General features: G+C 41.5%; 1 protein-coding gene across 1 annotated transcript in view; it reads left to right on the top strand.

The window, feature by feature from the left end:
* Positions 1-22,672, top strand: part of itga1 (integrin, alpha 1) — a 51,929-nt gene that overhangs the window by 22,112 nt on the left and 7,145 nt on the right. Inside the window, exons 3-19 of the mRNA XM_041960099.1 lie at positions 1,337-1,446; positions 4,472-4,560; positions 5,780-5,894; positions 7,297-7,424; positions 8,151-8,299; positions 9,241-9,391; positions 9,608-9,782; positions 10,645-10,718; positions 12,305-12,452; positions 14,084-14,229; positions 14,839-14,982; positions 15,126-15,377; positions 16,478-16,608; positions 17,179-17,354; positions 17,466-17,617; positions 19,860-19,970; positions 22,418-22,494. Of these exons, the coding sequence (XP_041816033.1) occupies positions 1,337-1,446; positions 4,472-4,560; positions 5,780-5,894; positions 7,297-7,424; positions 8,151-8,299; positions 9,241-9,391; positions 9,608-9,782; positions 10,645-10,718; positions 12,305-12,452; positions 14,084-14,229; positions 14,839-14,982; positions 15,126-15,377; positions 16,478-16,608; positions 17,179-17,354; positions 17,466-17,617; positions 19,860-19,970; positions 22,418-22,494 (2,328 nt within the window). The remainder of the gene's footprint in view (positions 1-1,336; positions 1,447-4,471; positions 4,561-5,779; positions 5,895-7,296; positions 7,425-8,150; positions 8,300-9,240; positions 9,392-9,607; positions 9,783-10,644; positions 10,719-12,304; positions 12,453-14,083; positions 14,230-14,838; positions 14,983-15,125; positions 15,378-16,477; positions 16,609-17,178; positions 17,355-17,465; positions 17,618-19,859; positions 19,971-22,417; positions 22,495-22,672) is intronic.

Here is a 22,672-nt window from a genome sequence, read left to right on the forward strand (position 1 = left end):
TTGTTGCTGACTAACTACGCTGCAAATAAATGGTTGCTTGTTTATGAAGAGAAATAATGAAAAAATTGCTTGTATTAAAGAAACAAAGTCTGCCAATGGGGTAAGCAAAAATGCCTTGATAAGATTTCTTGGAAGTAGCATAAAATTAGCCCTTCAGAAACATGTTCCAACGTTAAATAGTTTGACATTTTGCAGATATGCTAATACGACAGTTTGACGTCAGTTTTACGACAGGCAGACTGTGGCTGAAAAATAAGGGTGGCCTGGATGAAAAGTCAGAAGGTCATCAAAGTCATTAGGATTTATCATCTGGACACCATGAATGCCTGTACAAAATTTCATGTCAATCTATCAAATATCTGTCGAGATATTTCACTCCGAAACAAGGTGGTGGACCACCCCAAAAATCCACAGTGTGTACCGTGAAACAATCTTAATAACAATCAATTTTAATCTCTGATTTTAATGAGATATTATGACTTGAATCAACCTTTTTGCAGAAATGAAAGCCAACAAGTTGATGCAGCTGAGAAACTAGACACACACACACATTCACACACTCGTGGCTTGGTGACATGTATCAGTCTTGAACAATCTGTAGTCATTTATTTCAACAGATGAATTAAACGAACAAGAGGCTATGTTTCGCCCTGTTGAGCATTTTCCATAAATAAATCAATAATGTTGTGGTGTTTCTCACAAGCAGCAGAGAGTGTGTTGTTGTTCCTCTCTGTGTCTCGTCTCAGATGGCCGAGGCCCATTACAGTTCAGGAATGTTAATAAGCCCGAGTGTTTGCAGGAAGGCAGATGACCGACTCTTTTTAGCATCCGTTTACTGATGGAGTGTCACGATGTGAAGAAACTCATACATGGACATGGATGTGTAACGCAGGCTGGCATGAAGGCATGTGCATAATCAACATACTTGTCCAGTATAGCCCACACACACACACACACACACACACACACACAGTAAAATGAGAATCGTAATACTGTGCAAACATCTGCAACATATCATGCATTAAAATGAAGTGATAATTAGGTGTGTTTTTGTAATATAATCATATGACAGCCACAGATTCATAGGCCAATTATAATAAGCCAAAACAGCTTTATTAGCCAATCTGAACCTGCTGTTTATGTTCAGTTTAATTATCGAAGTATAATTAAGGCACATCTAAATTGTTTTAACATTTTAAAAAAAACTCACCGCTTTCAACCTGCCAATGTTTAATTTCTGCAATAACATTTGAGTTGTGCTTATTATCACAATTAGAAAGCTGTGTGGTTGTGGGCAGGAGCACCAGCCAATCACACGTGTTCTTTATTTATTCAGGGTTCTGATTGGATCACCGCTGTCAGGCCAACCGGCTAAACGGACAGGTGACGTCTACAAGTGTCCTGTGGGGAAGGGGGACAACACATGTGTCAAACTGGAGCTGCCCAGTAAGAATACTGTGTGTGTGTGTGTGTGTGTGTGCTCTGAAGTCTCTGTGTATATGTATAGTTCAAATGACTAGTCAGTTAATCGATTAATTGATCAACAGAAAATTAAGCAGCAACTATTTAACTCACTGTTTCCAGGTTCTCAGATATGAGGATTTGCTGCTTTGCTCAGTTTTATGTATTGTATTGTTTTATGTTGTTGTTATGTTATTACAAACAGTCTTTTGGTTTTGGACTGTTTGTCAGACAAAACAAGACATTTAATGATGTCATCTCAGACTGCGGGAAAGTATAATGGCAATTTTTCTGTACAAATCAAGAAAATAGTCAGAACATTATGCAGTCCTAAAATGCATTATATTGTTGCAGGTTTTTGTGTAATTGTACCACTGCATGTTTAAAACTACTGTGTATCTCACTGGTCCCGTGGGGAGGAAGCGAGGCCCATCAGAACAGGAAGACAGTAAATAAACAAGGTTTTAATGTTTCATCCTTCCAATTATATCTCAATTAAACAGACAAACACAACTTAGCTCCTGGTCAGCAGTCTGCAAGGCTTCTGTTAGTGTTTGGCTGTGTGTCCACGCTGGAGGACTGTGAGTCCAGCAGGTCTGCACACTTCTCAGCTCAGGGAGGACTTTTCAACACGCCTGTTCACATTATCAAGTAACCTGACTTACAGCTCTCCTGTTGTTGGTAAATTGCTGGCTTTAAGTGCTGACTCCACCGCTAACCAGTGGAGAGTGCTCTGTTTGTTTTATCTTGGATGATTTAGACAAACAAAAAGCTAAAATTTCGCTAATTCAAAGTTTAGTCTGGAAAACATCCACTGTGGATCGATTGAGCCTGGCAGCCAGAGCCAAACCACTCAGCAAACAACAGGGAGTGGTTTACATTATGACAACAACAACAGTGCTGCAGCAGCAACTGCACGACTTGATGCTTCATTGAAAGAAAGGGCTTGTCATTCACATGTAAGTCTGATCCCTGCAGAGTAATTTTGGTTAATGCTCACTGACGACGCCCTTGCCTCACATTGCCAGACCTGTCTCCATACCAGGTTTGGACCATTGCAGCACAGCAGAGAGTTCTGCCAAACCATAATGAGCGAAGTTAAATTTGTGCGGTTGTTATGTTGTAATTTTTAATCCCGTTTACGTCTGACCAATAAAACTGAAATGTCGCTATGCCAAGACTATTACGTGTGATGAAATGCTGGCAAGAAAGTTGTCTGCAAAACACGGAAAATTTTGATCTAAATGACAAACAGTAAACATAATTCTTTTGGCTGTACAACTGCAAATTCATGCTGAATAAGTGCTTGGTGGACGTCTTAAAGGGTTAGTTTGGATTTTTTGAAGTGGGGTTGTATGAGGTACTGATCAAAAGTCAGTGTATGACCTACTGTAAACAGCGGTTTGGAGGCATGGAAGCTTAGCAGTGTACTGCTGTGGACGGGGCAGCAGCAATGCATATTTTGGCCACCTAAAAAGAGGCCCTTAAATTAACTGAAGTGATTGTATCCATCGATGCTCCTGAAGACACAGGAGTTGCTGGTCCACCGCTACCACAGTTGGTTAGTTTTTTTTGTGTTATAGTGTGACTTTGGTGTTTTAACACATAAGTTTGGATCCGAACTTCTGTGTTCCTGTGTGCAAGGTAAAATTACTGTTTTTGTCAAAGGGGTCTGGTGGTTTTGAAGAGAGCAATATAACGGCTTCAGTTCCCTGTCGGAAAGGCTTTTTTATTGCAACGTAACGTGATGAATATGCTGCTGTAGCTAATACACTGGCATCTCTTACAACCCCAATTGAAAAAATCCGAACTGACCCTTTAATAAACTGATCTTATAGTTGCGAAATACAAAATACATATAAAATACACATAACAACAAACTGTATTTTCATACTTGTTGTGTGTAACTAAAGAGCATGATCTTGCTGAAATGCTTCATTTATAATTCAGTCATTTTTAAGTTCACTCTGGCTATAGTGACATGAAACCTCACTTTAAAAGAAAAACCTTGCAATTCATAGGCACTGCCAAGCGAACGGCTGGTTATAGTGGCTAATCTTTTAAGACGTCATTCCAGACCAAGCAGGACTCTGTGATCAAATTTGTTCTGATAGTTATCCAGAGTTTGCGGTTCACTGAAGACAAAGTGAGTATTCTCCTCTGCTGCCCCACAAAGCTGCTTCCAGTCCCACGTGGACAAATCATGAGGTGCAGGATCTTGGTCCATGCCACTTATTTGCTACTTTTTACATCATAGTTTCCTGTGGTGCTTGAGATACGACTGATTGCTGTGCAACAAATTAAAGGTGTTAGAGTATTGAGATCTTTTAATTATGTGTTCTAGTTTGCTTGAAGACAGGAAACAGAGGAAGGATATAAGGAGAAGTAGCATGAATCTGTATTCACACAGAGATGAGGAAGAGGGCTAAACTTAAGTCATTAAAGGTCATCACGTCACACTACTAACGACTAACAGTCCTGTTGCACATGCTGAAGCCTTAACTGGCTCCAAATGACAATCCGAAATGGTTGAATTTCAGAATTTCCCTCATGGGGGTTGGTAAAGAGCTCAATCCAAAATTGATTTGGCATGTGAATGACTTTGTGATCATATCCCTCGGAAAAAAGTCAAGCAGATCCAAAGCATTCCCAAGTTGAAGCAATGGTTTGTCATAACATGCTAATTTTAGCCACATGTTCTGATTGCCTAATGATTGGAATCCTCTGTTTCTTCCTCACTGCAAACAGGATGTTTATCAGCAACACATTTAGTTTTCTGCTCTGTCTCCTTTATTATTTCCCATAAGCCACACTGAGAAACATTATGGTAAAGTAATGAAACGTCCTATATTTAACCACATGTCTTCTTGGGGTAGACAGAAGTAAAGAAGGAGGGAGAGCGGCTCTCTTCCTATGGGAAAATACAGAAGAGGAATTTGTCCAGCTGTTCTTCCTCTCTGTTCTGCTCTCTTTTTGTCTCACGCTGTTTATTCATCCATATTTTTCTTAGAAAACACAACAGTTCCCAACCTACATGAAGTCAAGGAGAACATGACCATGGGAACCACACTGGTGACCAATCCCAGTGGAGGATTTCTGGTAAGTAGGAAGTTGCTCTTTGTGATATGTAAAAGTGCTCTATAGTAAATTCTCCACACCAAACACAAACGGAGGACTGAACTTTGCATTTTTTTGGCAGCAAGTGTATGTTCACTAAACCTTTGACTCCATGGAAACAGTGGGCTCGACCTCGATGTTTCCCAGTGAGGCTTCATGTCCTGGGAATGTAACAGGATACTGTGAATCAACTGTTTAAATGCAGAAATGTATGAGTGTGTAGGAGGTGGCAACGCCCATTAGGTTTTATGGTTATAAACTCCTGTGAAATCTTTATTTGTACATGATTCTGACATTAACAGGGTGTGAAAATTACAGAAACAATGGACCAATAAATGCATTTATATTAATGCAACTTGTTAATTGGTCCAAGGAAATATAATGTTGAACTGTGTGGGCAGATGCTGTGCAGCTGTAACTGAAGTGCTAAAGACATAAAGTGGTTAAGTGTTAACGTACCTCTTCAACACTGTACCCGTGTTTTTATGCTGTAAATCAACACCCATCGCAGTTCATCTATTTGACAATTTGAGCAAGAAAGGAGCCTAAACGACACTCCCATTAGCCTCAGTTGCTAGCTAATCAGCAAAGGTCAGCATGCAAACATTCGCTAATTAGCAATAATAAGATGGTGAACATATTGAACAAGGTAAATATAACACCTACCAAACATCAGCAAGATAGCTTAATCCTCATGAGTATATTAGCACGCTAACTTTAGCATTTGGCTCAAAGCACCACTGTGTCTAAGCAGTTAGCTTGGTTGTACAGCCTCACAGAGCTGTTAGCATAGCTGTAGCTCTCAGCCTTGTTCTTGCACAGCTCCAGCATCCCTGCTGGTGTAAGGAAAGCACTGAGGTTGTGAAGGGAAGTCTGAGGAAATGATTCTGAAGAATAAATAGATGTTATTCAATTTTCCAGTTATTGTTGGTAATTTTAAAGCCCTACTTCCTTGCAGGCTCAACGTCTCTGTTTCCCTCTTTTTCTCTCTTGGAGAGGTAAAGTCTGAAGGGATCCATGGTGGTTTTTAATAGTCTCTCTGTAATCCTCCGTTTTAGTAGTTCTTTCCTCTTGGTTTTTGTCTTCCCTGAACCTGCTCTCACCCATGACCTCATGCTGGTGGAAAGCTAACCAGTTTTACTTTCTCAAGCAGCTAGAGTCTTTCACTTTGTTTGTATGTGTGTGTTTCCTGTCTCTGCAGGCCTGTGGTCCTCAGTATGGCTACATGTGCGGGCAGCAGCAGTACATCTCAGGAGTTTGCGCGAATGTCAGCTCTTCCTTCCAGATCCTCAACTCTGTGGCACCGGCAGTGCAAGGTACAGCCCGACAGGATAAGACAAAGCAGATCTGCGCAGGACTCAGCGGCATCTGCGTGAATTGCCTTTTGGGAATAAGAGATTTTAATCTGCTCTTCACAGTAGTACCACCCAAGATCCTGACATCAAACTCAGTCTCCCTCGAAGCGAAGAGGGAGATTAGAGCATTCTTTTTAATGTAAACTTGTCTGCGACCCCATCATCGCTCTCCGGCCGGGCCCAGCCCAGCCCTTCTGCCGTGTTGCATGCCCAAGTTAGGAGACAGTTTACTGGGCCTGCTCTCTGCTTCCCAGGAAGGAAACCGCCAAGAAAGAACTGGAGAGTAAACAGTGTACAGTAATTTTCCCTTTCTGTTTCTGTTTCTCTGGTTCATTCAGTGCAACTTTCACTGCCTTTGCTTTATAGCAAAAATCCTTTAAAATGACTTACGGTATGATTTTAAACTGAAGTAGGTGTGACACTTGACAGATCGTGCAGACCTTAGGGACATTTTTGCTTTCTCGACTCACATGGGGCAACTTCATGGAATTTTTTAGATCTTTGCACGGAATTTAAAGGACCTATGAAATTAGCCTGTTTAAGACCAGTTGCTTCATGTCTATGGCACAGCAATGGTGAAAATGCAACTTCTGCAATGAGACAGATGTGATTATTTGTAGTTCATAACCTTGCATTTGTAATCCTCTGCATACGTGGCAAAATAATAATGTGTTAATTAGTGAGCTTTAAACATGCTCTTTGTGCTAAGCTAAGCTAACAGATAGCTGGCTGTAGCTTCATTTTTACAGCACAGTTTAGTTAGAGCTAATGTTCACTTTATGCTTTTACACTTTTATTTGCATTCTTACTATTTTTTGTGTTATTTCTCTTAATTGAGATTTCTGTGTTGCATGTGTGTACGTCCTGCTACACACACTGGGTATAAATAAAGTTCTGTAAATTGAATTGAAAATGTCATACTATACCTTTAAAAATATCCTAAACTATACTATACTATACTAAAATTATTCAGTAATTCAAGATTCAACAAAGATAAGAGTTAAACACAGTGGACATAATCTGTAGCAGAAATATGTTTTCTCTGCTTTCACGTTCTGTTAATAATCACATGACCCCCTCAGATTTAACCTGCAACCCTTTGGGGGGGAGTCCCACAGTACAGTTTGATTTGGAGCCACTGTAGTGTGTCTGCTGTGGGCACAAGTAAACAGGAAGAGACTGTGATGTGTTACATAATCTAATTTCTTGCTTTGGCGTAAAATCAGATATTTAAGCGAGAACAACCATCCGTCTTCTAATGTATATAAAATCAGTCCAATCTAGCCTAAACCTGTAACTGCATGCAGAGGAATCAACAACCAAACTTAGCATTAATTAACTATATCCTCTGGCTTTGTTCCAGAGTGTGGGAAGGAGCTGGACATCGTGATAGTTCTGGATGGATCTAACAGTATCTACCCCTGGTCCAGCATCATTGATTTCCTGCGACGTTTCATCGAGAACATTGAGATCGGACCTAAACTCTCTCAGGTCAGTAGCATGAATGAATGAAAGGATTTTATTAAAAGTTAAAACGTTTGTTGGAAATTACTCTTTTTTTCCTAAACATATGTGTGTGTGTGTGTTTGCGCAGTGTTAAACACAAGGTTGTGGAATCGAACACGAATGGATAAATGCATGGATAAATGGGTTATATAAGATTAGAAAAAGGATGAATGAAGGAACATATTTACTGCCAGCTCAAGATTTTTCATGCTATACTATGTTTAATGACTTAAATGCCCTCCATTATGGAATTTTCCACATGATGCCAACAGTGAGAAAAACTGTAATATGTCCTTCATAAAGCAGACTTAATGAAACGAGGCCTTTTTCATCTCTGAAGTAATTTTAGCCTCTGTCTTACTAAGTTATACCTTGAGTGTATTTCTGTCCTCTTGTCTTGGATCGCTCTTCGAATGGGTGGTTAGTTTTTATTATGGTTACATTGATCTGGCCTGGAGCTTGTGGAGTTTTCCAGAGGGAAACACTGGAAAGTCTTCTCGCTGTGGAGCCCAGTGGTTGTAAGTCACATCTTCCACGGCTGCTGAAGTCCTCTGCCTTCTGTATAAAGAACATTGTGTCATATCAACCCCACCAGACCCGACCACATCCTCAGCAGACTGTCTGGGAGGGGAAGCGGGGAAGAGACGGGCACTGAAGGAGAGAAAAGGAAAAATAAATGTAGAGAAACGTGTGTGTTTGTGTGTTTTCCAGGTGGGCATAGTGTCATATGGTGAGACTGTGACTCACCGCGTCAACCTGAGCCAGTTTGACAACACTCCTGCTCTGCTCGCATTCGTCGAGGATCTTCCTCAGCAGACCGGCTTCAAGACCATGACTTTCCGTGGCATTGATACTGCCAGGTATTCAACATCAACTCCCTCTCCCTAATTCGGGCACGCCTAGCAACGCTGGGCCATAATACAAGTCATCATGGTCTGGCAAGGTTTAATGGGCATTTCAAAGGGACAGTGTCATTTAAAGTAGGCTGGATAACGGACTCAGAAAGGCTCTTTTACTTAGATGTCATCATGAAGCCTTCTTATTTGTAAAACACTCCTCTTATTGGGCTGTCATTGGACATATATAAGTTCCCTGAATGGTCCTACATGTATCCGTTCTGACATAATAGATGTTTTCCAAGCTTAACTCGTGCAGCGAAAGCTGAGCTTTAATGTAATCTAATGTGTATGTGAGTAAAACGTCATTTTTGAAAAAAAAAAAAAAAAGACTTTTGAGGCTCCAGAAGAAGCTGTGCATAGTCTGATAAATTTCCTCCAATGATGTCACATGAGTCAGTGTCAGTGTTAGTGAATGTACCACAACTTTTCTCACTAAAGGATTTTTTTTAAGATCTTAATTATTTTAGGTTATATTGTTCTTGTGTGGTGCATATTTGCAAATGAAGTTGTGTGTAATCAACTGACTGGGTTGAAGAAGTTAGTTATACACACATCATGTAGGTGCAAGCCTGTCAACACTGAAAACAGGGGCAGGGGTACATATAATGTAGGGTAGGTATTGTTGGGTCCAGTGGGTTAACAGAGGCCCAACTGCAGGTCCTTCTTCTGGGGCCCCCAAATAAGTTTCTCTGTCCATAATAAAGCAATGTGGTGTCATTTCATATTTGCTTGCCTCATTATTTTTTGGGTGGAAGTTGTGACTCGAAAAAGCAGCATGCAAAAAGCTGCATCTCCCATCAGTCTCATGGTGACATGAAATAAGCCAAAGTAGGTTCTAATTAAGGACCAGTTTCAGTTAGTTGTGTTCTTTTGACTGAATTTTGAACATTTCTACCCATCAGGAAGGAGGCCTTTATGCCAGAGCGTGGTGCGCGACTTGGGGTGAAGAAAGTCATGGTGATTGTGACTGACGGAGAGTCACATGACTTCTATAATCTCGACAAGGTCATGGCAGCCTGTGACGATGATAACATCGAGAGGTTTGGCATTGCTGTGGGTACAAACTACCTTGATGTTGTTTTCATGGATTGTATCAACGTGTGTGTACTGTGTTTCAGAAATCATTGTTTCATTGCTTTACTAACTGCTGTGATTGTGCAGTTTCTGAAATCTAAGTTAGAATTGAATCAGTTAATCATCACTCTTTCACTCAGTCACACTTTTTATTAGCTCTGATGTTAAGATGTTAATGTTTTTTGATGTTTCCAGGTTTTGGGAGACTATAATCGTCAGAACAAAAGTGCAGACGAAGTGCAGAAGTTCATCAAGGAGATCGAGTCCATCTCCAGCAAGCCGTTACGAGATCACTTCTTCAACGTGTCTGATGAGGTGGCCTTGTTGACCATTGTGGATGCTTTGGGAAGCAGGATTTTTGCCTTAGAAGGTATCCCCTGAAACACACATAAACACATCATCACCGTCATCCTCACTCAGCAGCCTTAAAGAAATACTTAGACATTCTGGGAAGTATGCTTATTAGCTTTCTTGCCGAGAGTTACATGAGAAGACTGACACCAACTTAAAGTCTGTACAGTAAATATGAGGCTACAGTCAGCTAGATTAGCACGTAGGCTATATCTTGTTTGTTTAATGTGTGCAGCTTGTAGTTTCACATAGATTATGTGCTGGACTATTTCTTGGCCAGACTTCCTGGAGTCTTGTTTTGATGAGAGTTGGATGAGAAGCTCGATGCCGCTGTCTGTTAGATAAGAAGCTACAGCCTGTTAGCTTACCTTAGCACAAAGACTGGAAACAGAGGAAAACAGCTAGCTTTGATACATGTTGATATATTTAACAAAAAAAAAAAACATCCTGCAACTAACAGTTAGATCAATTTGTTGTCCTTAATCATTAGGAGAATTCTTCACGCTCACCTCTGTGCGTGAAGTGTGAAGCTAGCTCAAGCGCTGATTAATTTAGCATGGCGCGAACACCAGCTAGCCTGGCTCATGAGTGTTGTTTACCAAGAAATAGTCACAGTCACTTCTGTTTTTGTACAAATCAAATCATCAGGCTCTTGTCTGTAGCATATGAGAGTGGTATTATTCGTCTTATCAGGTTATGAGTAAGGGTATTTCCCAAAATGTCACACTTTCCTTTTAAGACATTGGTTTGTCAATTTTCTTGGCAAATACACTTTTGATTCAACAATTAATCAGTGATGGACAATGAGATACTAGCAACATTTCATTGTGTTCTGTTTATTTTCACATAAAAAAGATTAAAATGAACTTTTCCTTCCTCAGCTACAACTGGAAATTTCACCTCTTCCTTTGAGATGGAGATGTCCCAGGCTGGGTTTAGTGCACATACTTCTAAAGTAAGTCTAAATCCAATTATCTATCTCAGAGGAATACACAAATACCATATTTGCAAAGTAAAACTCTGTGACTTCACTGAACCGGACCGAGTTGAGATGAGTGCATCATATCTTTAGATCACAGCGAGGTTTACATGTCCGTAGGCGGTTAGTTTATTTCAAGCACATGTGTGGCTGTGGATGTTTGCTCTATTAATGAACTCGTCCAGACACAATGCCACAGTGTTATCTCTGGTGCATCTTCAACCCTTTGGTGATTCACACCGGTCAGTAGAAGTTTCCAGACACAGACTCTCTCTGTCCTCTCTGCTCGCACTGCTGCAGACCTCAGACTGACCGTGTTTTGTCTGATTGCATGAGTGTGTGCGAAACAGGCAGACATGCAAGCACGAGGCATGTACAGCATGCGAGAGAGTGTGGGAGGTTCAAGCATTTGATCACTACGGTAGAAACAACATGCTTGCTTTAGCCCCTCCACACGCCTCTTGAATTCATTCATTAGGTATTTCCTATGCCTATTTAAAAACAAACAGGCTCCCTCCTTACGCTCCTCTCCCTGACTCATGTTTATCACCTCCTCGGTCGCTGTCTCCGGCACATTCAGCTTAACAAAACCAGACAAAACCAAAGTGAGCTGTTCCACTCAGTGCTAAACACATGAGGCCTTGCTTTAATGGTCAGCAGAGGGAAAGAGCCTCTTGACGCAGTTCATTGTGAGTAATGACACATGTTATGTCCTGTGTGACCCCTCCCCTTCCTATTAGATAACTTTGTTTCCGGTAGACAAAAAACAAAGATTGTGTGAATCTGTGTATTGACAGCTGCAACTAATTATTACATTATAGATATGTTAATATTTTTTTTCGCTTTGTCATTGGATCGATGAAATAACAATTCCCAAAGGTGACATCGTCAAATTGCTTGCGTTCAGTCCAAAACACAAAGTCCTTCAATATACCGAGATATAAAAAGAAGAAACGCACAGGACGGTTGTAATATTTCCTTAATAAACAACTCAAATGTTTAATTACGAAATTTTGGATTAACTTTCTGTCAATCAATTAAGTGATTAAAATTTTCAGCCCTATTTATGCGATTGGTCTCTCAGGATAGTGGTGTAGTCCTGTACTTCAGCACAATTTTAAGGTACTTGTACTGTTAGTATTTCCATTTTGTGCTACTTTATACTTCACTCCATGTCAGAGGGAAATAACGTACCTTATACACACATTTATGTTCAAGAAATGAAATGCATTTTTTGATAGATGAATGCACCCAAAAGCATATAAAGTATTTAAGAAACCAGTAAACACTACTTAACACTTACTTGTTAATGTATCTGTAATACATTTCCAGCTATATATGGAATAATGACACTCTTAAAGGGGCCTTTCTGCAGAATGAGTACTTTCACCTTCGTTACTTAAAGTACATTTTTGCTGATAATACTTTTGCTTTGTGGTTAATTACTACTTTTGCTTAACTAAAGGATATGAGTACTTCTTCCATCACTGCTGTTGGACCACATTAAAGATGACAGAATTATATCTGGCTGTTCCTGATGTCAGCTCTGTTGTTTCACACAGGAAGGTGTGTTACTGGGAGCAGTGGGAGCGTATGACTGGAATGGGACCGTGGTAATGCATACTGCTGGAGGAACAATCGTTCCAGGAGAGACGCAGTTCTACGACCCAAATACTGAGGCCGGGTACGAAGGACTTGCTGGGTACCTCGGTAAGTTGACTCTTAAAGGCCCCAAAAGTACATTTTCTTAATCAGCTTCTTTCTGTGAGTGATGGGATCCTACATGAGCCATGGATGTATCACTGGAATCAGGACTCAAAGATGGCACCCTGGGACTTCAGTAAAAAAAAATTCCTCACCGAGCACATGAGCCAAAACTGTTGCAGCCCACAGCACATGCACATTAGAGTTTTTTTTTCTGTTGGCCCCAAATACATTCCCATAGACAGAAAAGTACATTTTTAGGCAAAGTTTTTTGGAAAGTTTTACAAATCTAAAACCTAGAAAGAGTAATAACTGACCTTGTTTGCAATTTGAGGTGTCCTGCCAACAGCTTTAAAGAGTAACTTTACATGAAATCCACATTTTTGGAGCACTTTTTTAATGACATTTAAAGTAACTCTATTACACTATCTATTGAATTTGTTCCCTTTTGTAGTTTTCATTGCAACAGAGGTTATTTTTCTTTTTCCACCGAAAAGATTTTTTTTCGTTGCAGTACCAGTAATTGCCACTGGGACACATTTACGACATCCAGCTCCCTTAACACATCTGTGACATACACACATTGTCTGCTCTAAGATAGAACAGTTTTGGTTGTTTCAAATTTTTCTCTGTACTGTTTTCTCTGTGCTCCCCTCACCGGTTTGAGGTGGGTGGAGGTTAAGTTAAGGAAAAGGTGATGTTACATAATCCTGTGCACCAATCAGAATTTAGCAGTATTTGACTCAGAATCTGATGACAGTTGTTGGTGGGTTGCTTAGTTATGTCAATGAGATGTGATCACACCACACACACGCAGTTCTGAAAGCAGATAAGCTGTGTCTTTGAGTGTTAAACTCTTGATTAATTGATAACATGTGAAAATAAACACCTGAAAGTTGTTTTTAACTAATGTTTTCTTATGAAGTTTTTAATATTATGGTGAAACAGTGAAGATTCAGGGGCTTTATGCAATAAAACAAATACATGCACCTGTTGGTAAGATGAATAAAATACGGAGACTAGACACTGTGGAGTGCAGTTTTCACATTTGCATGAACAACTCTCTGTGAGCTGAGTGCTTTTGTGTTAAACAGAGAGAGAGAGGTTATCTGTCAAGAGATTAAGTGAAACAGCTGCACAATAAATATGGAGTTTCTCTTGCAGGGAGGAGTCAGATATGTAATTTGTCAAACTTTGACAGCCTCTCTCTCTGTCACATAGATAATATACAGAGGCTCTTCTCTCTCTGCCTTTTATGGCTCACAGAGCAACCACAGCATCTTAATATCAAGTTATTTAATCAACATGTCATTAGAAAGAGCACTGGTGGGTCCAGGCTCGCGGACCGTACACTCAGCTGTTGGCATATGCTCATACCTGAAGGTCTGACCGCATACATAGCCTTTGTGTGCTTGTCTGTGAGTGTGTCCTGCCAGTTTCCAGAAGTGTTTTATAGTTTCCTCCACACAGTGAGATGTAAACAGCTGGCTGAAGAAGCATTTAAAAATATCACACAAAGTGGGACTGGGAGTGTTTTTCTCATGCCATCGTTAAGTGCCTATACCGCATGACACATTCCTGGTGATGCCTGCTTATGTATGCATTGGATTTAATACAGCATGCACATGTCTCCTCAGGCTATGATGTTCAGTCAGCATCCACCCCTGATGGAGTGCTGTACATCACAGGCGCACCGCGGTACAACCACACTGGCCGGGTTGTTATCTATCGTCTGAATGAAAAGAACAACATTGTTGTCTCACAGATACTGAAAGGAGAACAGGTGAGTCCTTTCAGTTTGGTGTCTGGATGAGCCTCAGTTGTTCCGTGGGTTTTCAACTTGTGTGCTGTTCTATGTGCTTATATTCATTCCTGCAGGAATGACTGTCAGAATACTGTTTAAAGCTCAATTTTTGTGCTGCAGTAGTTCTTGCATGTTCAAAACAAGCCCCCTCTCACACCTTAGCATTAAAAACAGTAATGTTAGCATATACTCTATGAAATTCCTGCTGTTTGCCTGCTTGCTGCACAAGTTAAGAGCACAGAGCTTGCCTCATTCTGGATATGATATCAGAAATGTCAGAATAAATGAAAAATCCTGCTGTTTTCTCAAAATATACCTGATACAAACCAAAGAACTGATCACAGAGCCTGACAAATGATAGCACATCTCCCTAAAAACAGCAGTGTGAGCTTACTTAAAACAAGCATTTCCTCGCCTTGTAAAATCCATGAGCTGGTTTGTTTTCTACCCTGTCTCTCACATGAGTCTCACGGATGACCGTCCTCTGAAACCCATCTGTAAAGTTCAGCTGAGTGATATTTTGTGCTTCAGCGAGTTCATTGCTTTAACGGTCAACTCTGACGAATGATTTCTGACTCCTCTGTGCAGATTGGTTCCTACTTCGGCAGCGTCCTGCAGACCTTGGATGTGGATGGGGATTCCTACACGGATCTCCTCTTGGTCGGAGCTCCAATGTACATGGGCACAGAAAGAGACGAGCAGGGGCAGGTCTACGTCTACAAACTAAACCAGGTACAGAATATTGAAAACTATGTATTTTCTGTGTTTGTGTGCATCCTTGAGTGTGTGTGCGTGTGTGATTCTACAGAAGTTTGCACTGAGAAGATTGTGATGGTGACGACTATCATTTCTTGTTTTATCGTTGTTGTTTCCAGGACAACCAGTTTGAGCACGAGTTCACTTTAAAGCCTGTCAATCAGTCCTGTTGTACTGCCCGCTCAGCCAGCTGCACTAATAAAAATGAACCATGCGGTGCCCGGTTTGGTACAGCCATTGCAGCCGTATCAGATCTCAACCTTGACGGGTTTAATGATGTGGCGATCGGTGCACCTTTTGAGAACGACCACCGAGGGGCCGTCTACATCTATCATGGAGATAAGACGTCACTGAAAGAGAAATTTGTACAGGTGAAAACAGTTTCTGTGCCACTTACTAAAGTTTTTACAACAAAAGATCTATGATTGCTTATTTAGATTAAAGGAAAATTACAGTTGTCATAAATGTGACCTCTGTGTCTCTGTGGGTTGTGCTGACTTTGCATTCACTGTTATAGAGATTCAGGGAAACAAAAACTCATGCAAAATGAAATATATCAGGGCAAGCTGTGTCATCTCCCACAGCTTTCCAAATTAACCCGATTTTTACATGAATCATTTCAAATTCTTGTCCCGATTCGGAACACAATAAACGTAAAAAGTAGCTGTCTGGTATAGCCATAGGGATCTGCAGAGGGATCTCCAGGATCATCCGCATGTCTTTCTCTCAGCTAACGTTACCATTGTAATGTCGGAAAATCTTCGACCAGTTGCTCGTGTTTATTACAGATGGGTCACACATGCAGTTCCATTTTCCGTGTGTCTTTTCACGGCGAGGTGTTTGCTGAGGTGAAACACATTCTCCAGGTTTACGGTGTTGGTCAGAGCCGCAAATTCATTTGTTGTAGCTTAAACAGCTGGGATCACTCTCCAAGTCTGGCATCAACAGGTCCCACACCCGGTAGCAGACGTTTTCCTCCTTAGTCAGCTGTGGAGAGCAGTGACCGTAGGAACACCAGGAGTTTCCTGAAGTATCAGCATCTTGCAGGACGGTCCGCTTAGTTTTCTGCGTCTGCCTCCATTTCACTTAGCTCGGCCATCAAAGTGAAATGACTCGTGATCGTCCCTGTAATAATTCGTAAATCAGTCTCACATATTGAAACAAACCTGCATGTGTGAAAGAACATGGTCAGCTGACAAGCAGACTCCAATGTACATCCCTGTGCAGTTAGCTCTGATGGCTGTTACAGGCAGCTGCTGTTTACTTTCAGTCAGATGAGTGTTTGAAATAATTCATGTAAAAATCATGTTTATCTGGAAAGCTGCACGGAGCCAAACAGCAGAGGTGGCAAGAGCAACGTTAGCATGACCCATAGAGCCACAGTAGCCACATTTATGGAAAATATGCCACATTGAAATAAGTCTGAGTGTCCCTGTAATGAGCTCTGCTTGGTCCTGTGGTGTCTCTTTAGCATATCCCTGCAGGTGGGGACGGTGAAAAGGTGAAGTTCTTCGGTCAGTCCATACATGGAGTCATGGATCTAAATGGAGATGGAATCACTGATGTTACCATCGGAGGTCTGGGAGGGGCTTCACTATTCTGGTGAGACACGGCCCATCCTCACATATAAGCACTCACTCGTAGAACTACACATTTCCACTTGAATCATTACCCGCAGCAGTGTCTGTATCCCGGAGACATCATCTTACATGTCCGTTTTGTAGTCTTTTACTTGGGTTTGGACAGCTGTGCATGTCCCGCTGGGCTTATAGGCTTGAGACCAGCAACTTCCTAATGATCTCTCTGTTAAAACCTCTGGCTACATACTGCTGGACACCAGCCCACAGACTTCAGCCCGCAAACATCAGCCCACACCATCCTTTAACTTCTCCCACAGTTTCTATTGGCAGATGCTCAGCTTAACTGTGTGAAAACTCCATCTCCCAAGTGGCTTAGAGTTTAAATAAGATTTGGCAGCAGGCGGCTGTTCTTCCTGTACTGTTGGCTGTGTTTTAGAAAGCTCAACAGTTTGATAGGGAGAGTTGAGGCCAAGTTTTAAGCTCAAGATGCATCCGTTTCTTGTTCCTCTCTTTGAGAAAGTAAATGCATGCGCACAGTTCAGCACGCATACGCTGTTTGCTGGAAGTTGGCATAATTGTTTCATTTCGCCAGGTCCAGAGATGTTGCAGAGCTTCGTGCCAACATGACTTTCGACCCTGCTAAAATCAACCTGCAGCAGTCTCAGTATCAGTGTGAACATGGGGGACGCAAGTCTGTGTGTGTGACAACTGAAGTGTGTTTTGCCTACGTTATCAAATCTGACCAGCAGGACTTAAACTTTGCTGCAGGTGAGCCGTTCAGCATCCTGTGTTGATTCACTTATTCATTCTTCTCCCTGCTCACTGTCAGAGTTGTCGTGTTTCATGACTCTATGTTGTCTTATCTGCTGTGTCCTGCAGAGATCCGCTACGATCTGACTCTAGATGCTCTGCGTGCAAAAGCCAGGGCCTCGTTCATTGACTTGGACGATAAAAGTGATCGTAGGATTACCAGGAGCTTCACCATCAAAGACAGAGAGAGGAAATGTGTGCAAGAAACCTTCATGATGTCGGCAAGTACTCTGATCTTACTTATACTTTCATACCTGTAAAGAAATCCACCCCAGACCTAGATTTTTAGCTCCGCATCCACAAGACACAGCACTCAGATCAACTGAATGTTCCACTTTCTGTGACATTCATTCATGAAAGTTATAATCTAGGCTTGTTGGATATGTAAATGGTGTTTTGAGCCAGAAAGGAGACAGGACAAAGCTGTGAGAGGCCTTATGCAGAGCAGGAAGACTTTGGTTCTAACATGAAACAGACCCGTTCTGATCAAAGCATGCCGAGTACAGCCCCGTGCTGCTCCGAGTGATAAATCATCTGCAGGCACTTGGAGAGTTGGCGAGAGAATGAGAAAGAGGACAGAGGGAACAAGAGAGAGCGAATTGGCTGTTTTAAGAATGTGACAACGTGATAATCTCGGGTCGAGGAAGATTTCTACTAGTGGCATAACAAGCACATCGCAGACTGTTCATCACAGTAGAAACCTTTGTGTTATGACTACACCACATACGGTTAATCTGATCTCAAGCAATGTGGCATTTCAAGCCATATCCACGAATTTTCTCATTCCAGCCGTTGACTGCAGCAATGGATTTCTCTGATTAGCTGCCCCTAGGCGAGAGACAGAGGAACTAATCAGTGGAAACAGCTGGTGTTGCTGTGTGTGCTGAGTATGAATACCTGCTCTGTTCTCATGCGCCAGTTTGTGCACAAATTTCCCTCTTAGTCTAGGGCAGAGGTCTTCAGGGGTCAGAGAGTTTGTACCCAACGCAAGAAGCACCACAGCTATCCTACCTGAGTCCAGGATGAGCCAGACCTGAACAGATCTAACCGCTTAACACTGAAGCAGTGCCTCCAGTTTGTTTTAAGTGCACATCACACGATAAACAGTAAGGAAAGCCTCAGATTAAAAACAAATTAGGTCTGCTTTATTCTAAACTTCCTTTGCCTGATCAACGTCAGTATTTCTGTCTTGGAACAGCAGCATTGATTTACTGTATTCACTGTAAATAGATGCACAAATGTGGCTAACTGTCCAACATAGCTGAGTACAGGCCACAACGCAGTGCTTAGTAGTAAAGAAGATTGTATGTTGTAAGCAAGGGGCACAATCTTTACTGGCTCAGCGTTCCTATGCAGTTTGTAAAACTATGAAATTTAATTTTATTAATTTGAATGTCTGGATAAGTATTGAAAAAGAAGTATGGAAAAATATTTGTGTTTGTAGACTATAGCCCCTATTTTGTTTTCTGAAAAAATAAACTGATGATACAAGCAGAGTGTTTTTCATGGCGGCAGCAGCGGTCAAAATGTTTACCACTGTGTGAGAGAGCGCAGGCCAGAGCGAGCATGATGGCGTCCAAGCGAGAAGTGTGACATTCTCCTGCACAGAGTTGCCTTAACGGCTGATCATCACAGTCTGCAGAACACTCTGCCCCAAGAGCCTCAGAACTGGACCACATCCAGACGCAATGTGGCAATATGTAAAACCTTTTACATAATAAACATCTTGCTATTTCAACTCAGACGTCAAATATGATCTGAAAAATCTAGCTGGAAGTTGAGTTGAGTCTGGAAAAGTGTGCAATTTTGAATGAATAAACATGAAGGAACCCTGGATTCAAGCCCGTCATGTGCTCCTCATGTTATGCTCTTTAGTTGAGCCTGTGCCAAATGTTGATGTGTCATACCAGAGTGAAGCAGCTCCTTCAAATGCAGGGCCTTTGCATCTGCATCTTTCAATGATGCAAAGGCCCTGCACCCACACAGGTTGTTCCAGTAATTCTGGTCGATGAGACCTCTTCTCAGCCACGTAGCCAAACAACACAATAACACAGACATCTGCATTGTTATGTATGTATGTGGGACAGTTTGTCACCAAGTGAAACCAGGTGCAAAGACACTTTAAATTAACTGGATGGATTGCATTAGTATTAAAACTGGATTTAATTTAGCGATGGAGACTTTGCAGCCAGTTTGCCATTTCTGTAGTTATTTTTGCCAAGTGTCATCACTGCCTAAAAGCTCAGAATCATATTTACAGTCAGAATGATATGACTTCCATTGTGATCTGTACGCACCCACATAGCCCTAAGCAGACGTCTAATCTGCCAAATAACTGAATTGCCTGTGTGGGTGGACCACGGGGTGTTGGATCTTTAAGTTCTTCTTGTTTTCTTTCTCATCCTCTTTATCCTCCTCCAACTTTTATTCCCACTCCTCATCCATCCCCCTTTTCCTCGACAGGCCCGTCTGGACTTCCGAGATCCTCTCATGGTGTCTTTGGAGTTTGGACTGGCTGATGAGGACCAAGGCCCCGTTCTGGATGAAAGCCTTCCCAGATCCATCAATAAAACAGTAAGACTTTTTTTTTATATCACTTGTAAGAGTCTCTCTCTGCACTTCAAAGCATCGACTGCCAACAGTAAGTAGTTTTATGTATTATATTTAGTTTTATGCTGGGTCTCCAAAAGCAAGTCAATCCCCATAGACCCCCATATTAAAGGGCCCAACTTTACAGCAGAAATAAGTATGTTTACAGCCTGGTTTTCGTCTCTGTTGCTATTTTCCCATTCATGACAAATGCACAGGGGGTGAACTATGCAACTCACTCATTTAGATTATATTAGGATTTAAAGTTATGCATAATTAAGGGCAATCAGCAACCAGGCTTCATTCGGCCAGTCTCAGCTCCATCCACGCTCCACCTCTTTGCCAGGAGTTTGGCAGAGTCCAGGACGGCGACACTGAGCTTCACAATGGATCTTCAGAAACCTATGGGCAACGTCACAGAGACTGCGTCCATGTTTTATACAGTCTGTTGGAGCGACATGTCGTCTGTCATGTCTCTCAGCCAAGACACGGCAAGAATTTATGACTCTATAATCGCCTAATCTGACACAGCGGCCATTGTTACAGACGAAAATATTGTGTAGTCTGAACCTGGCATTAAAGTCACAGACAGGAAGGATTTGAACCTCGTCTAAAATGTCTTCCGTCTGTCTGTCTCTATAATCCAAGAGTTAGAAGTGAGGTGTTCTTGTCTGGCTCAGAACGTGCTGCAGTTACAGCACATTAGCATCTGCAACAGCTGACTGCCATCCTTCAGTGTTTCCTCAGACCGCATTAGTGTGTCAACACCAACAGGCAGGAGAGTCTTCCCACACTCCCACATGCATAGTTGTTCTAACAGGAGGCTTTCCAGATAATTGTTGCAATGAGTGATGTGTTCAGATAAAGTGGGAAAATACTACATGAGAATTCAGCTTCAACATGCAACCAAGCATGCAATTAAAGCCTGAGTGCGTGAAATGCACTGTAGTGACAACACCACCTCCTCCAGTCACATCCTGACTCCATCAGTATCACATGGCCTCGTAGCAGCAATGCACGCTGCACTTACACACTTATGCGAGGAAGCGTTGTTAGGACCTCTCCTGTTATTGTTATTGAAAGGAAGAGAAGGGACACACACACACAGAAAGGGGGAAGTCATCAAACGGATGCTGCCGTTTGTCTTTTGACATTGTGCAGCATATGAGATTCTAGTCTCTCGTCCTGTCTTGGGAGAGTGGATGCTGTTGATCTTACCAGTCCGGTGGGAGAGCATTGAGAATGGAAACAAGAGCGACAGTGACCCTCAAGCACTCTGGGGGAAAAGGGAAAGGAAATTAAGGTCATTTGAATGCACCCTTCCAGAGTACAAACAAATACACAACAGCAGCAGCAGCCAGTTTTGATTCTGATTTATCCCGCTCGTTTCTGTAGAGGAACTTCTGAATATTATAGTATTTTAAGAATCTATTCCAAAATAGATGCAATATAATCTGTTTATATCTCTCTTGTATATAGGTGTGTATATGTATGTATGTATATACATATGTGTGTATATATATGTATATATATATGTGTGTGTGTGTATTTATATATTTTTAATATACTCTTGTTTATATACATGTATATATTTACTTCTGTGAAGTATGTCACTGCTGCACTTTCTTGTTTGGTTCTCTCTTTTCTGTTACACCTGTAAACTGCAGCTGGACAAAGTGCAGGAAAAATTTCTCCACGAGGACAATAAAAATATATCTTATCTTATAGTTTTAATGCATGTGAAGATACAGTGCTTTGAATAATCAATAGTATCTTAAAATGACATCTACTGTTCCCTTCTCATTGAAAAATCCCAATTAAAGTCCAGTGCTCTTTATATCCACGGAGGGAGCGGGTCTTCTTTCAGAGAGTTGCCATGTTGCACCACCATGTTTCTACAGTGGCCCAGAATGGACAAACCAAACACTGGCCATAGATGGGGCCAAACTGGACCTTTAACATGCAAATGCTGTTCATTTTTGTCCTCCAGTATTTTTTGACTTTACATTAGCTACATCCTATTTATGGAGATTCAAATATGCAACTTAAACTCTGCAAAATAGGGATTTAGACCACCCCCATTGATATAAATGGGGTGGACAAAATAATAGAAACACCTGTCTGTATTGAAATACAATTCAGCTGCATCACAAATTGCAGCCTTCAAATGGCCATATAGTTGAATTAACACCTCTCTAAAACAGTTCAAACAAAAACTGAACATTATGCCAACTGTGTTTACAGCTACAACCACCTAGATTGGCCAGCTTGTCGGTGGCAGGGCCCATAGGGTGGGTTCAGTGTGACAGTGAGACCAAGCAAGGCCTCCCATTGCTAAACCCTGCACATACATCATACTGCACTCCGTATGGGCCCTTAGGGAGACTTTCATGTGTTTGCATTACTTGAAAACATACGTCTCTATCTCGTAGATTCCCTTAGTGGACTGTGGAAGCGATGAGAAGTGCATCGCTGACCTCTCTCTCAAAGCCGAGCCTAGTGTAAAAAGGTAAGTGGAAGTTGCATTAAAGCATATGGTCACATTTATGCCAGCATGCCCATATGTACATTGAAAGAGTTAGTGGTTGCTGTAATTGTTCCTCCTGTCCATACAGGCCACAAAGAGATCCCTTCATCATGAGATTTCAGTGAAAGAGATGAAGGGAAAGTCCAGAATCCTCTTTCTA

The sequence above is a fragment of the Chelmon rostratus genome, chromosome 19 (assembly GCF_017976325.1).
Source record: "Chelmon rostratus isolate fCheRos1 chromosome 19, fCheRos1.pri, whole genome shotgun sequence".
NCBI classification, from domain to species: domain Eukaryota; kingdom Metazoa; phylum Chordata; class Actinopteri; order Chaetodontiformes; family Chaetodontidae; genus Chelmon; species Chelmon rostratus.